The 16,392-nt window shown below is 40.5% G+C and overlaps 1 protein-coding gene across 2 annotated transcripts in view; it reads left to right on the forward strand.

Annotated features, from left to right (window-relative positions):
• Window positions 1-13,488, forward strand: part of EDNRA (endothelin receptor type A) — a 38,306-nt gene extending 24,818 nt beyond the window's left edge. For both annotated transcript variants that reach the window (XM_007055705.4, XM_043545787.1), the window contains exons 4-8: window positions 3,490-3,688; window positions 6,790-6,942; window positions 8,662-8,795; window positions 9,252-9,360; window positions 12,444-13,488. In XM_007055705.4, coding sequence (XP_007055767.1) covers window positions 3,490-3,688; window positions 6,790-6,942; window positions 8,662-8,795; window positions 9,252-9,360; window positions 12,444-12,584 — 736 coding nt within the window. In that variant the 3' untranslated portion in view covers window positions 12,585-13,488. The remainder of the gene's footprint in view (window positions 1-3,489; window positions 3,689-6,789; window positions 6,943-8,661; window positions 8,796-9,251; window positions 9,361-12,443) is intronic.
• Window positions 13,489-16,392: the final 2,904 nt, after the last annotated feature.

The raw sequence follows: 16,392 nt of genomic DNA on the forward strand, positions 1-16,392 counted from the left end.
GGGGGGGTTCAGCTGGGGTGCGGGCTCTGGGGTGGGGCTGGGAATGAGGAGTTGGAGGGTAGAGGAGCGTGCTCTGGGCTGTGACCAAGGGGTTTGGAGGGCAGGAGGGGGATCAGGGCTGGGGCACGGGCATGGGAGACAGGTAGGGGTGCAGGTTCCGGGCAGTGCTTACCCCAAGCAGCTCCCAGAAGCAGAGGCATGTCACCCCTCTGGCTCCTACACAGAGGGGCAACCAGGCAGTTCTGCATGCTGCCCTGTCTGTAGGCGCCGCCACTGCAGCTATCATTGGCCGCAGTTCCAGGCCAATGGGAGCTGTGGGGTTGGGGCAGGGGCAGTGTGCAGAGCTGGAGGGGGGACATGCCGCTGCTTCTGGGAGCCGTGTGGAGGCACGGCATGCACAGAGTGGGGAAAGCCCCCGGCCCCGCTCCCTGGCTGGACTTCTTGAGCAGGGCAAGCCCCAGACCCTGCTCCCCAGCAGGAGCTCGAGAGCTGGATTAAAATGTCTGAAGAGCCAGATGCGGCCCCTGGGCCGTAGTTTGCCCACCCCTGGACTAGATGATTTAATGGTTCCTTGTGGTCTTAAACTCTATGAATCTAAAAGCATTATATACATGCCAAATAATAGGGAGGACTGGTTAGAGGCAATGAAGACCAAGTGAGGATAAATAATTAAGACTGTGTAGAGTAAAAGAAAGCAGAGAGCACAGGAGAAGGACAGCAAGGGATGGACACAATATGATATAGGAGCAAGCAAGTGTGTAAACAACATAATAGGAAAGCTAAAGATTGAAAAGAAAGAAGAGGGGGCTTTTCAAAGAATAGAGAGAATAACAAATGCAGAAAAAGAGAAAAGAAAACAATCTGGAGATGAATAGAATGTGTTGGACATTAATGGCGAGAAAAAGAAAATAAAAACAAAAGAAAAAGAAAAGTCAGAAAACACACACATAGCTTTTAGGTTGGGGAATTTAATGCACTGTATTATGCTCCTTTGTTTTATTATACTTCCCTCATATACATACTATATTTCTGTAAGTTTGAAGGCATCAAACTCTGCGACATTTTCACACTCCTAATCATAGGCCATTGGAGGCTAGACAAAGATCCTGTGTATTAAATAGTTCATAGTACACACACTTGTAAAATTAAAGTACCACTATTTTACTGAAGTTATCCTCGTACCAATTGAGTACAGCTGACCATATAATTTCTGAATGAAAATGTATTCAACAAATTCTGATAATCAAATTATTAAATTTCTTCTTTATTTGAAATTATTCACATTCAATAAATAATTCTTGGTCTGATGAGTCGTTTGAATTGTGAGCTGCAAAAATCACAATTGAATATGCAGGACCCAATTCTCCACTGCCCTCCCTCTTGTATAGTGATTTACAGCTGTGCAAAAAGTTTGTAAAACATGACCAAATCTGAATAATAGTTTACTTTGCAGAAGTGTAACTGACGGCACAAAGTGTGGGGAAGTAGAGAATCAGGTTCACAACTTGCAATTCACTCAATTACAAAAGTTACATAAGTAACTAACAGCACGAACTTCAGATAGTGTATTTGACTGTAATTTGCAGTTCACAATTACACAATATTAGTTATATACATCATCCAGTTGGGGAACTGAAATAATATCACATGACTGAATGAGAATTTTACAACCAAACATACAATTCAAAGTTCAGTTTCTGTGAATATTCATGTACATGTGCTGAAATTATCCTGCTAATAAAATTCAAGCACTTGAAATTTTTTCACAAAACAACATTGAAAAGGGTCAAAGATGTGATCAAACAAACTTGATTTTGAAAGTGAATAAATATTACGGCAACATTTCTTTCACTATTCAGTCACTCTGTTACTGAGGGTAACTTCTTAAACCATTCAAATACAGTTTGCTCAGTTAGATGATCTTACAGCTCTGTCTCATGTGCCCTCCAGGGACTGAGCGATCACCTGAAACTCTTAGGGCATTCTCAGAGCATAGGAATACATTTAAAATAAGGGTTTTTTGAGTTTTTCCTCCCCCCCCCCCCCCAAGTCTAAAATGGCCTAGGCTGTTTTAATAGCTTATATAACTTAAGCCTAAGAGCCTTTCCCCAGCATGTCTTGCAAGTATGCTGTATGACCCGGCAGTATACACGAGAGAGAGAGATTCTAGTGTGTATACCATTAAATTGATGAAAAACTGAGCACTTTGCACCTTACCACTTTTATATTCTCTGCTATTATTCTACAGTCCTGCTGTCCAATAGTTTTCCCCTGAGAGTAAGGGCCCAATCCTGCATCCATTGATTCAGTCTATTTCCCAAACATCCTTGCTGTATGAGACTGAATTCATAAGCTGTATGAGACATGAATTCATCACATTAATGAGACTGTATATGGAACATATGCCAGGCCCTACAATGACTAACAACGTCTCCCATTGGTATTTTTACTGTGTCAGTGGGCCCATATTCATATTGTACATAACTATTGCATAAGGAGTTGGACAGTATTTCTAGGATTCCTATTTTGTTTTCCAAACTTCAGAAAAATGCTTCTTCAACAGACAGTATGATAAACCCATCTGGAATTACTATACTATATTTATTTATTACTATTTTGGGGAAGTAAACAAACAAATTAAGCATAAACAGTTTGCAAAGCGGATTAAAGATTAAAGAATTCTGCCCACCAGGCCACTTTAGATTATTACAGGGGGACAATGTTTGATGAAGTCCAGCTTTTGACATTGCACTGCCTTTGCTAACCTGTTACAAATGCTAAGTACATGTGAATTGCTGCTGCCAGAGAACCACAGCCTGTTTCTGAAAAATAACCTCTTTATTTTTAAATGGATAACGTTATGGAAAAGAGTGTACTGTTTTTAGCATGGATTTTATTTTCAGACTTTCTTACCCTGTGCTGCAGTTTCTCATAGGAAAAGTGATGTAGGTACTGAGACTGAACGGACATGCTGTCAATAGCACTATCTAGCACCCTTACTATTTGTATTCTGAGGCCAGGCTAGAAATTGCCCCATACTATAAAACCCAGTATTTTTAGCATTTAAAATATATGGAAGATTGCACTTTAAGCAGAGTAAACAAAACACACGTATTTTCCTGCTTGTGATGAGTTTGTTTGTTTTTTTTTCCCAGTAGTTTAGTCCAGGAAGATTGACAACCCTACTCTGGATATAAAATATTAGTTAACTGCCTGCAGATACAGTGCTGCCCTATGTAAACATTTGCATTCAGCTGTCTACCACCAGCCTCCTGATCAGTTCCACAATGCTGCTGGTGGCATTATGGGTGGCAGGTTTCCTGGATGAGTAGGGTCCTCTGTTATTACATAGGCAACAGGATCTCAGGCTGCCATTCTGAGGGAGTTTAAGGAATCTAGAACCATTCCTGACATGTTAAGACAACCCAAGAGCTCTAGATCTTAATAAAGAAAATAGTCTGGAATGTCATGCTTATCTCTTTATTTTAGGTACAGAGCAGTTGCCTCCTGGAGTCGTGTTCAGGGAATTGGTATCCCCATGATCACTGCTATTGAAATTTTCTCCATTTGGATTCTCTCCTTTATATTGGCTATTCCAGAAGCAATTGGTTTTGTCATGATACCTTTCAAATACAAAGATGAAGCTCATATTACCTGCATGCTCAATGCTACAAACAAGTTTATGATGGTATGTATAATTTTAAAGTAATCAAAGTTCCTTCTTTTGCAATCAACAGATTAGAATATAGACACTTGCAGGATGTCGGACTGAAAAGTGAAACAAAGCTTTATTTATCCATTAAAGTTTGAGACTCATAAAAAAAAGTAGATTAACTGGGATAGGGAACTTCAGTTTTAGTCATGAGTTCCCATATTCAGCCGCAGCTAATAAAAGTAAATCTGACCCCAAAGCATTATCCTTTGAAAGACTTGAAAGACTCGTGTGAGGACATGAATCCCAGGAGGCTGAGAGCATTAGGAAACATGTTTAAAATGCACATTTCCTGTAGAAAACTAGTTCCATGTGGACTTACAAGGCAAACAAAAGGATCCTTATTTCTCTTAAATCAGCCCAGTTTTGTACTTTGTAGTAAGCTTCTTGCAGCTCAGATTCCTTAATTAATCATTTACAGACATCTTGCTGTAGGTTTTATAACTTGGACATGTCAATAAGTAAATGCTGCATACAGAGTCTACAAGTTGGTCAGGGTTGTGGGGGTATTTTTTGTTGTTCATTTGAACTTTTCTTTTCACACTCATGTAGTCCTCATGGGAGTTGTAGAAAGTGAGGTGTTCCTTTTGAGCACAGAACAGGTCCATCATGGGTAACAGCAGTGCAAGTTTTCCTATATTCCCCTACCAAGATGCTTCAAGCATGACCTGGAGGAACATCCTGGAGCAGGGAAAATAATTCCCTCTGTGTGTGTCTTCTCAGTCCTTGTCTCTCTGCCAAAAAGGTGACAAATGGCAATCTCCAAATGCCCAGCCCAGGCAGCAAAAATTTTAAAATGTGAGGCTTGACTCTCTTTTGGGTTTCTGCTACCAGAATCCAGGCTGTGCATCCCTAGTGGTGGAACTTCTGCCCACAGAGAATACAGCTATGCAAAGAGCCCACCATCCCCTCCTCCACATGCTGATGATGAGAAAAGAGCCAACTAACACAGTTCAGAAAGTCAGCTGCGAAGGGAGTTTGGCCAATGCACGAGGGGTCTGTGCTGATCCATCATATGCCCTGAGTGGCTTTTCTAGGTGTGCTCCTATGAAGTCCCATCTGGAATGTAAAGTTGTTTCCCTCCCTCCCAATACCACCTCTGAGATCTCAGTTCTGGACTTTATTTTTGCAACAGGAGAAGCAGTAAGTTCACTAAAGTTTGACCTGGTTATATCCTAGCTAGTGGGGAGGTCCATTGGAAGGTGGGTGCACTGGGCTTTAAAACCCTACTTAACACCCAAAATCATTCTAAAGGAGAAGTGCTATTGGGCCCAGTTCTGAAAATCTTATCCTGACTAGTACTTTCTTACTAACAGTCCCACTGGCTTCAATGGGAATATTTGTGTGATAGTCAACATGCATGAAGGTTTCACAATCAGGCCTATGACCAGTGGTCTCTCCTTTCCTTCTACCTGTCCAAAGAGAAAGCGTTCCCTTAGTAACGTATATTTTCTCTCATGTAACCCATGGCTGTACTGATGGAGTGGATAAAAAATCAACCTCATTAAATTGATGTCAATTAATTTGCAATATAGCTTTGATTTTGTTCCTTTTCAGAAGCTGAGCATTGTTCAGAAGTATACGTAAACAAGATCTCAGACCTCTGACTTCTTTCTACAGTAGTTTAGGAGACACATAATCCTCCGTTATTAACATCATGACATTTTGGTGTGGGAACTGTGATGTTACAAGTAAGATCACATCCATTAGGAATAAAGAAGCTACGGGAAAGAGTTTGAAAAAGAAGGGGGTGGTCCCCTTTTACACACATCTGGCTCAGTGACTAATAACCTAGAGACAGGAAGTATTTAAAATGTCATATTTCAATGGAGAGTTTTGGTGATTAAAACAGCTCTTCTTTAAAAAGGGAAAATAGAATATAGCATGTCCTCAAGAGTGCAAATATAGCTGCCAACAGAGGAATAAAATATGTAAATGTTTTGTCAAACGTAATATGCCTCCTAAATCACTACCAGCAGTTTAACTTTACGTAGCAAAATACTGGGAAGTTATTGTTGGGCCTCATTTCCTGACATGAAAGTCACATAGCACGCGTATCAGGTAAATAAAGGGTAAAACTAACCAGGCAGCTGAAGCCATTGGAAGCAGCCAGTCTTAAGCTTCACATTTTCCAGACAAACACACATTAAGTGGCCTCTATCTGCCCACTACATAAGCACACCAACTAGTAATCTATCCACTGATAGCTGAGGATGATTACACTTACAAGACATTTTTAACCTGCCCATTTTGGAATCCAAAACAGTTTACAGGAGCCTTAAAAGGTAAATTACTTTTGCTGAGAAAGGCTCTTATCAAGACCTGTTATCCTAGAGGTTTAATATGCAGTTTAGTGTTTGTGTTATTGTTGGGACTTAGGAGTCAACCTGCAGCTTGTTTCAATGTGGCAAGTCAGTTGTGTGGTAAGCGTTGAGCACTGATTTACATGAATGAGCATAAATACCCAGCAAGCACTTCCTCAAGCAGCAATTTCCAACCCAAGACAGATAGTAACAAAGTTATAGACAGGTTATCACCAGGGTAAATTGAATGTTTATGCTGCCACCAAATGCCTGTTTTATCTCTATAAAGTATTCAAGGCTAAAGGTCATCTCCCTGATTCCTCTATATTAAATATAGAAATAGCATGGTAATCAAGGGCGTAATATGCTAGGTGCAAACCTTGGTGAAAGAATACCTTGTAACTACTCAGTTTAGCATAAGGGATGAGTTTAGTCACACCATTAAGGAGATTAAAATACAGGTTTATGACTAATTCAAACCCTTTAAAACTTCGGGCTAATTAACAAGTGATGATAAATCAGGAGTAGGAATTAGATATATTTATCTTGTTCCCTGAGAAATGTCTTGATGATGCCTCAGAAAAAATCTTCTGCAAACAGTCAGAATCCTACTCCACCGCAAACACATCTTAGAAGGAACAAGAATGCACAAAGTTCACTCCAGTTAATAGGCTCAGAAGAACGACTATCAACCACCACATGTTCAGTTATATTCGGTTGTCTGTTGCATTGCATTTGAAAAAAATTCATTCTCTTTTTTTCTCTCATCTTCAGTTTTACAAAAACGCAAAGGATTGGTGGCTGTTTGGATTTTATTTCTGCGTGCCACTAGCATGTACGGCTGTCTTTTACACACTAATGACTTGTGAAATGTTAAACAGAAGGAACAGCAATTTGAGAATTGCCCTCAGTGAACATCTTAAGCAGGTAAATATTAGGGAATCCAATGTCGGGAAAACACTGCTGCTGTGTCTGCAGTTAGTTTATAAACATTTCAAAACAGGTTTTAATAAAATAAATTCCAGAAATAGAAAGTGAGGCTACCAGTGACTTCTGACCATGAGGTATTCAACCAAACCCAGAACACAAGAGTAATTTATAGACTAGGTAGATATTGGAGATTGCATGTTATTTCCTTTCCTAAGAAAGTGTGAGAGTCTTGCTCATCCTCTCTTTAACCTTAAATCTCTACTGGCTAAATTCCTTGGAATGCTGCTACAAAGATTTGGCAAAAATATGTTTTCTGAATTTTTGCCCCTAAACATAAAGCTCTGCTGGTCCTTTCCACTTTAACTACAGCTGAATACTTTACATTTCTTGAAAAGAGCTAGAGCTAGGGATCATGCATCCTGGTTATAAACACTTTGGCCTTGTCTACACTAGACTTTTTGGGGAAATCACCCTTTGTTGTACTGGTGGTAGAAACAGTAAGAGTACTAGTGTAGACAGGGTTCGGGCTGCCATCAGCATTTTTACCACTCTCTCATCTCTTCTTACTCTGAACAGTTTTAGATAGTGATAAAAACACCCATGTCTTGTTTACACTGATGTTCCCATCATTGCAACCATGAGTGGCAAAAAGAAGTCTAGTGTAAACACTGATTACGGTGCAAAGTCACTCACAGTAATATCAGACTGTACTTTGCTTGGTTTGCAGCTCTTTTCTAGATTACCTTCTGGACTGCAGTTTTAAAACCTTTAGGCAAGTCCTTGCAATTATGGTCTGAGAGGAGGCTGCAATTGCTACCTCACCCCCTCAAATCCTGACCCTCTGTCTACAGCTGTGAATGACCCTCTAAAGGCTGTACCTGTGCAGTCTCACTGCACAAGGGGGAGTGCTAGGGCTTACACCCTGTTCATAATACAAAGTCAGATCTATGACAGTGCTCTCCACAGCTGTGCTTGAAAGGGGATAGAGCCAGAGTCAGGCGGCCCAAAGGAAAGACTGTATCCTCCACCATGCAGATTTCAGACTCCTCCCACCACTTCCCCCTTGCTGTGATCTCCAAAGCCCAGCCAAGGTGGATTTGTGCCTCAGTTTATAAAAATGTGTCCTTTCAGTTGTCACTTTTGCTCTCTCACTTTCTCCCCTTCCTCACATTAATGCTTAATTGTGCTCATGGCAGCAGCAGCCCCATTCTTAGCACAGAAGTCAAAGTTACATCAGATTTCATATTTTGATAACTGCTATTACAAGAAAGAAGCAATAATAATATTAAGTCATATTTGGAGATTAACTGGAGTTACGTGGCTGAAAATTGTAACGACAGAGGCTTAACCTGCATGTTATACTCCAGTGGCAGCTGCAGAGGCAACAGCTATATTCTCAACCCCCCCCCACCCCCCACAATTCCTTTCACTAACCCACACCTGTTGGACAGGACATGTGCATTGACAAGGTGAAACCATTTGTAAAGGCCTGAGCCTGTAGTCTTTGCTCATGAAAAACTCCCACTCAGTGTAATAGTTGTCCCTGAATAAACATGAGTTTTGCATGAGCAAAGACTGCAGGATTGGGCACAAGAAATCTTAAGTGCATGCTTTTATCTAGACTGCCTATTTTTGTGCTGCTATCACTTCCCTGCCCTTACATAGCAATGTGACTGACATGTATCAGTAATCTTTTTCTTTGCTTTCTTCCTTCAGCGTCGGGAAGTTGCAAAGACAGTTTTCTGTCTGGTAGTGATTTTTGCCCTTTGCTGGTTTCCTCTCCATTTGAGCCGAATTTTGAAGAAAATGGTATACAATGAATTGGACCCTAACAGATGTGAACTGTTCAGGTATTGTATCTTCTTACCTCAACCATTTAGAATGAAAAAATATAGGGTGATATGTTACTTAGAGTTTAATGTGATTGCTCATGCAGCTGTGAGAACTGGTAACTTAAGCAGTCAGAGCCAGACACTAGAAGGTTATAACTGCTGACTCTTCCATTTTCTGATTCTTCCATTATATCCTTCAGTTTTAGGGGATTCCATTCCAATGAGGTTTCATGATAGAGCAGAATTTGGACCACTACCATTATTTGTTCACCTTCCTCTCATTTTTCCAAACTGGAAAGTCTGACTAGCTATTTCAGACAGGCTTTTGCTGACACATTGCCTATGCTAGAAGAAGATCAGTATAGACAGTAGAGAATTGGCCTATGCATCAGAGAAAAGTATCCATGTGCTATGCTTATGCCCTTACAATGTGTAAAGAGTTGTAATTATTTTACTTTCTCTTTCGTTGCCTAGTTTCTTGTTGCCACTGGATTACATCAGCATTAACCTGGCAACCATGAATTCTTGTATAAACCCCATAGCTCTCTATTTTGTGAGCAAGAAGTTTAAAAACTGTTTCCAGGTAAGACTTCTGGCATGAGACATTTTTATGTAGATGTCCCGCAGACATGCTCCATTAATGTACTTAATGATAAATAAAGGTATTTATAAAGTTTAAGGAAGAGCATGTAAAGGTATGAAGTTATCTAATTTATTAGCTAGAAGGTCACATAACACACATACCAGACTGAGAGCTGGAACTATCCATGCAGTGTTGACACTAAACCGGTAAAACAGAATTTTGACAAACTCCACCAAGGCAAACATTCAGTGATCTATGCATGTACATCTTAGGTACTGTCTACCCACTTAATGCACATACATGGAGTGGAATTCATTTGATCACATTTCTCCCAATATTAGCATCTATTTAGAATGATGAATATGTCTGGCAGAAATCCCAATCTGCCTGTGATCAGGAAACCACACTTTGGCTCAAATTTTCAACTTTGGAAGCCCAAAGTTAGGAAACTAAACCCAAACTTTGGAAGTTATATAAGTGGAACGGCTTTCAGAGTTGCTGGACAGCTGTATAGTCCATTTTTCACATGAACTCAAAATGGACACCTGAAAACTTTGGGCTAACGTAACCTGCTTTACTTATCACACTGTGCCTCCAGATTGCTGTTGTCGGTGTTTCCTAAAGTACCCATTCACAACAAAAGTAGTAAAGTGAGAGAGAAGATGAGAGTGAAGAGCACAGTAGAAAGAAGTAGAATGGTGGGGTGGGGACTGTGAAACCAGCTGACCCTTCAAAATATGTATTGTTTCCTTAGCTGTTAGGATTTCGCTTCCCCTGCTAATTCTTCCCTGTTTGTGAGGAGCAGGTCAAGAAGAGCTCTGCCCCTAGTTGGTTCCTCCAGCACTTGCACCAGGAAATTGTCCCCTACACTTTCCAAAATTTCCTGGATTGTCTGTGCACTGCGGTATTGCTCTCCCAGCAGATATTGGGGTGACTGAAGTCCCCCATGAGAACCAGGGCCTGTGATCTTGTAACTTCTGTTAGTTGCCTGAAGGAAGCCTCGTCCACCTCATCCCCCTGGTCTGGTGGTCTATAGCAGACTCCCACCATGACATCACCCTTGTTCCTCACACTTCTAAACCTAATCCAGAGACTCTCAGGTTTTTCTGCAGTTTCATACTGGAGCTCTGAGCAGTCATACTAGTCTCTTACATACAATGCAACTCCCCCTACCTTTTCTGTCCTGCCTGTCCTTCCTGAACAGTTTATATCCATCCATGACAGTACTCCAGTCATGTGTGTTGTCCCACCAAGTCTCTGTTATTCCAATCACATCATAATTCCTTGATTGTGCCAGGACTTCCAGTTCTCCCTGCTTGTTTCCCAGGCTTCTTGCATTTGTGTATAGGCACTTAAGATAACTTGCTGATCGTCCTGCTTTCTCAGTATGAGGCAGGAGTCCTCCCCTCTTGTGCTCCCCTGCTTGTGCTTCCTCCTGGTATCCCACTTCCCCACTTACCTCAGGGCTTTGGTCTCCTTCCCCCAGTGAACTTAGTTTAAAGCCCTCCTCACTAGGTTAGCCAGCCTGCTTGTGAAGATGCTCTTCCCTCTCTTTGTTAGGTGGAGCCCATCTCTGCCTAGCAATCCTTCTTCTTGGAACACCATCCCATGGTCAAAGAATCCAAAGCCTTCTCTCCAACACCACCTGCATAGCCATTCGTTGAATTCCACAATTCAACAGTCTCTACCCGGGCCTGATATTCTATGAGTCTATGATTATAAGTAAAGGAAAGAAAGCAAACCTGCCAATGTGTGACCCAAGCCAATGAATCATGTGACAAATGGTTACAATGTGGAACACCTGTGTTTTGTTCAGCATTACGTGCACTAATTTAGAGGGGTTTTTTAGGATACTTCCACACTGTATGAATGAAATAAAACCAAGTTTGCAAGCGGTTACAAATTGCGGGGGGTTGCAAGAGCGATCCCTGCCCAGGGTGCTTGGGGACTGGTGGGTTTGTGGAAAGGATCTTTACCTGGACCTCTCATTGGATACCTGGAGAAATGGGGCTGGAAATAGAGTTGGACCTACCCAGGCTGCCTCCAATATAATTAATTCAGTCCCTCTGCCTGCCCCAATACAATTAGTTCAGGCCAGCCCCCACCCCTGTCAGACAATTAATTTATGCCTCTCATCCCCTCACTACAACCCACCCCCTTATCTCCCATACCAAAAACAATAAATTCAATCCACTCTTCCATGTTACAATTAAATTATTCCCCTACCTGAGTATCAATACAATTATTTTACATCCCAACCCACAGATACGCAATACAGTTAACTTGAGTCTAGCTCTGCCTGTCTGCAAAGCTCTTTTGCTGCTATGTCCCGGAGAGGTCACTAGTCCTGCTATTGCTCCTGGAATCCCAGTCCTCATTCCCCTTCCCTCTCCAGAGCAGTCAGAAATCCCAGCTGCCTAGGATCAGACTTTGTATTTCATGAGAGGGGGAGAAAGCCTGAGGGAGCAGGTTGTGCTGTTGCACTTTTCAAAAGAGGTAATGGAGACTCCCAGCTGGTGCAGAATCCAGCAGCATAGGCTTGAGTCACCATCCTCACCATTCCCCTGGCTAAAAAAAAAAAAGTATGCTCCTGCTCTTACTCTCTCTGCTTCTTAGAAAGAATGGGAGGAAAGAAGAAGGAGGGAAAGAAAGGCAGAGGATGAGGATCTAAAGGTTTCCTCTTGTTTTCCTCACCCCTGCCAGTCTGCTACTACTAGTCCTTGTCTTGGAACACTGCCGTAGTTTGCAGGACAGGAAGGGATGATCTGCTGTAGTGTGGAATGTATCACCCAATGCATTACACTTCAGAAGTGTGGTGGGATCTCAACTTGCACACCTTACTCAGGCAAAATTCCCATTCAGTGAAGTGAAAATTTTGCCTAAATAAGGAGTGTAAGGTCAGGCCTTAATTTTGTGGCATAGAGATGGGCAATTACAGAATCACCTGCATTTTTAAGGCCAAACTCTGCCTATGTGCAGCTCCCACTTCTTCACTTGGAATCCTATGCACACATCTGAAGACAGAACATAGTTCTATAGAGAGTTGCTAGATTTATGTTATTTGGAACCCTTTTTCTTTCCAGTCATGTCTCTGCTGTTGCTGCTACCAGTCCAAAAGTCTAGTGACGTCAGTGCCAATGAATGGAACAAGCATTCAGTGGAAAAACCATGAACTAAATAACCACAATACAGATCGAAGCAGCCATAAGGACAGCATAAACTGAGACTGAAGGACACTGAGACCACTTCAGAATCCAGGAGGAAAAAAATGTCACATGAAAGCTGTTTAAGCAGGAAATCCACTGAGTGTTCCACAAAATATAATCCATTCAGAAGTTCTTTGCCCTTCTACCTAATTTCAGAGGTGATTTAATGGATTGACTATAAATTTAAAGATCTGCAAATAGGGATCCTCTTGACAATGTTGCTGTCTCTGAAAATTACATCACCTTCTTATGAAAAATGAAAGTCTCACACAGCACTGTGCAGGATGTTTGCAGTCTTTGACCCAAGCAGGAAGTGTCCCGTATGTACCTGGACCTAGCCATCTTTTTACTTGATGGCCGATTAGAATTAGTCACCATGGGATTTTCAGAAGATGTTGAATGTGGAATCTGTGAGGATATAGTTTATCTCTGTCTTTCTGCCACTTTTTAAAGGAAACATTTAACTGAGTGGTGAATATATTCTGTATAAAAGTATGTTTAGCATGAATTTTAAAAGCTTTTATCTGGAAATGTGTCAGTCCACACCTGTATTTTATTTACTTAATTTTACAGAATGAGACAATCCATTAGCTGGGAAATTAGCATTTCACTATTCAAAGATAGGAATAGACCATCTAAAAATAGCACCAACATTAGGCACTTACAGCACAGACTGATACCAAAAGCAGGGTATTATAATGTGCTATTTATTCTAACCCTCTTTACAAAATAAACATATATTTTTCTATATCAGCAAAAGAGCAATCATTTGTAAAAGAGAATCTTGAAGCACATTTATAATTAGCCAGTCATGTTTATCTCTTAGGCTTGTTATTCTGCAGAGACTGTATCTGTTTTGGATTGAAATTGAAGTGGAATGCAGCAATATCAATGGAACACAGTAAAGTGTTACAAAAAGTGTCCAAAACTGTTCTTAGAAGATGGTCACTAAATTACAGATATGCAGAATACTGCTTACAAATTGTGGACCTTAAGTTTAAGTCCACTTGGGCAAAACTCCTGTTGGAGTCCATAGGAGTTGTGCATGCGTATGTTCTGAAGCGGGTGTGTGTGTGTGTGTGTGTGTGTGTGTGTGTGTGTGTGTGTGTGTGTGTGTGTGTGTGTGTGTGAGAGAGAGAAAGAGAGTGAGAGAGAGAGAGAAGCTTACAAAGTTCAAACATTTAAAATGAGTTTGATGTTTTTATTGGGGTTATTAACCATATAAATGCAACTGACAATATAATGTATAAATGCTATTGCTCGCATACATGTAAACATGTGACATAACTTTTTCTTTGTTATTGTCAACTTTTTGGTTACATGGCATGAAAATCATTGTCTGGCTGTTACATTTGCTGATTAGGTCGCATTTTACTAAATAGTGGAATGAAATATAGCACTATCGTATACAATATGCCTGCTGCAGAAATCTGCCATAAGATTTATAGCATCTGTTTTGCCAGGTTGAAAGGTAATAGCCACAGCTACACAATGTAGTTCTTAACATCCAGTTGTGTTTCAAGTGGAAGACATGAGCCTGCACATTATTCACAAAGTCAAAATATTAAGTGACTACAGTGACTTCCACTGCACAATTTCTCAAATGTTTACATGCACAGTGTATATTAAAAAACTGCTCCGTAAATTACTTTATGTATTTTTGTGTGGTTTTGTCTTTATGGCATATTTGCATGTCTATATACACACACATATGAATGTGTGCTAATATATTAAAAACTTAAATATAATCTGACAATGCTCTGTAATGGTGCTCAAGAGCATGCTATTGAATGAGACCTGGATGAATTTCTTTCAAAACAGCCTATCACCCAAACTGTATCAATAATCAGAGGGAACAAATAATGATAATTCTCTGAGAGTTTTGGCATAGTGGAGTTTCTCTGTACTCTGACATCACCAATGCCACAGTGACTGAATGCATTTTGATGTGACAAAGTTCAACATGAATTGATGTCTCTAGTAAACTCTGTTCTCTTGACTTATACTCCCTTATTTACGATGTCTATCCTGCAGTGAGAGATCTGATTGCCCCTTGTGTAGACATATCCATGCTAGCTCCAGTTTAGCTAGTGTGGCCAATTGCAGTGAAGGTATGGCAGACTGGGCTCTACAAGCTTGTCCATCTCCCACTGTTTTCATTTTTACTGTAACTTTGTAACTGTATTATTTGTTTCTTATAGCATTGTGGGATACAGTTTGCATGAAGACATGATACAAAATCAAACTCTATAGAATTATATACAAGCAAAGATTTCTGCTTGAATATTCTGAAATTTCCTCAAGGCACGACAAACATTTTCATTAGAAGACACTCTCAGGCCGCATACTAACATTGCCCTGATTCCTTCAAGGGAAGCTGCCATTCAAAACTTGGATCAGCAATTATCCCTAATTTACACTCCTCAGCCTGCCAAAGACTCAACAAGGGCAATTATCTTCAAAATGTGAGTGCGTGAAGCAGCATAAAAGGTTTATAAAAACAGAAACCACCATAACTACCACCCCAAACTATATAGAAAAAAAAATCATGGAATGTTTATAATGCTGATATAAAATAAACACAGTACAGTGTGGGCAAAGGGAAAGAAAAACGGATCTAAAATGTAGGTTACCTGCACTTTCTCTACAAGAAGATGAAACAAAATGACCTCCGAGACTCCACCTTCAGTCAGCAAGACTCTATGCAGACGTGATTGCTGCCAAAATCAATTGCTTCTTGATTTACACTTCTGCAGTCTCATAGGTTACAGTAGCTACTGTTACTCTCGGGTTGTTGTTCTGTCTAAAAATACTGTTTCTAAATTCCAAATTCCTCTGGGCCTTTACAAACATTAAACTGTAGCTCTGTATTTTTCCAGTTCTGTCCATCTTTTACTTGCAACCAGTGAAGTAAGGTAAAGATCATGATGCTCAGGTTTTGTTTACCTGTAAGATTTGGTCATAGCCAGACACCACAAAACTCAAGTAGTCCCAGTGTGACTTGATCAGATTTTCAGCATAGGATACTGTGAACCTTCTCACAAGCTGTCCATATAGTAGTAGCCACTTTCCGCTTTTAGACACTAAAGATTAATACCTCAAGCTTTCCTTCCCTCTTTCAAAAAGGCTTCTCCTTGCTGCTTACAAAGCACACTGTCTAAGAGCTCCCTGCACATACAAACACACAGCTCTATGCCAGTAGTGACACGAAATCACTGAGCTGGAAAAGCACTGTACATAAGGTCATGTAAAAGGACACACCAAACATTTCACTCTGCTTCTAGAATTCTTATCCTCTGTGCTGCCTCACCACATCTTTTAGAACTGAAGTCAGAAGTGTCAACAGGAGGATAGAGTTGGCCTGGGAACAAATTGCTCCAGTTTGAAAAGGCTGCATACTGTAGTACTGTTGGAAATGCCGATTTAGAAGTAAAGCAAACTGCATACACAGTGTCAGAACAGTGCCACTTTAGATTCATGGAAGTAACCTGAAAAGTTTGTTTCTGCACTTTATTTATTTCATTAATGTGTACTGCAAGCCATTGCATGGTATTTGATTATGTTATACTGCCTGTGCATCCACAGAATGTATATCACATCCCTCCTGCAATTGTTACCAAGAGCTGCAAATGTAATTCTCCTTGTCCCTTATATTCAAATGAAAGTATTGCATTACATGTATTCCTGCTAATACACAATTCAGCAAAACAGGTAGGAGTCTCTCTCTCTCTCTCTCTCTCTCTCTCTGTCTCAAATATTTTCTGCTCTTTAGTAATCTAAAAGTATTGTATAAATAAAATCGGCCTATGGTAATTCAATACATCTT

The sequence above is a fragment of the Chelonia mydas genome, chromosome 4, assembly GCF_015237465.2.
Source record: "Chelonia mydas isolate rCheMyd1 chromosome 4, rCheMyd1.pri.v2, whole genome shotgun sequence".
NCBI lineage: Eukaryota > Metazoa > Chordata > Testudines > Cheloniidae > Chelonia > Chelonia mydas.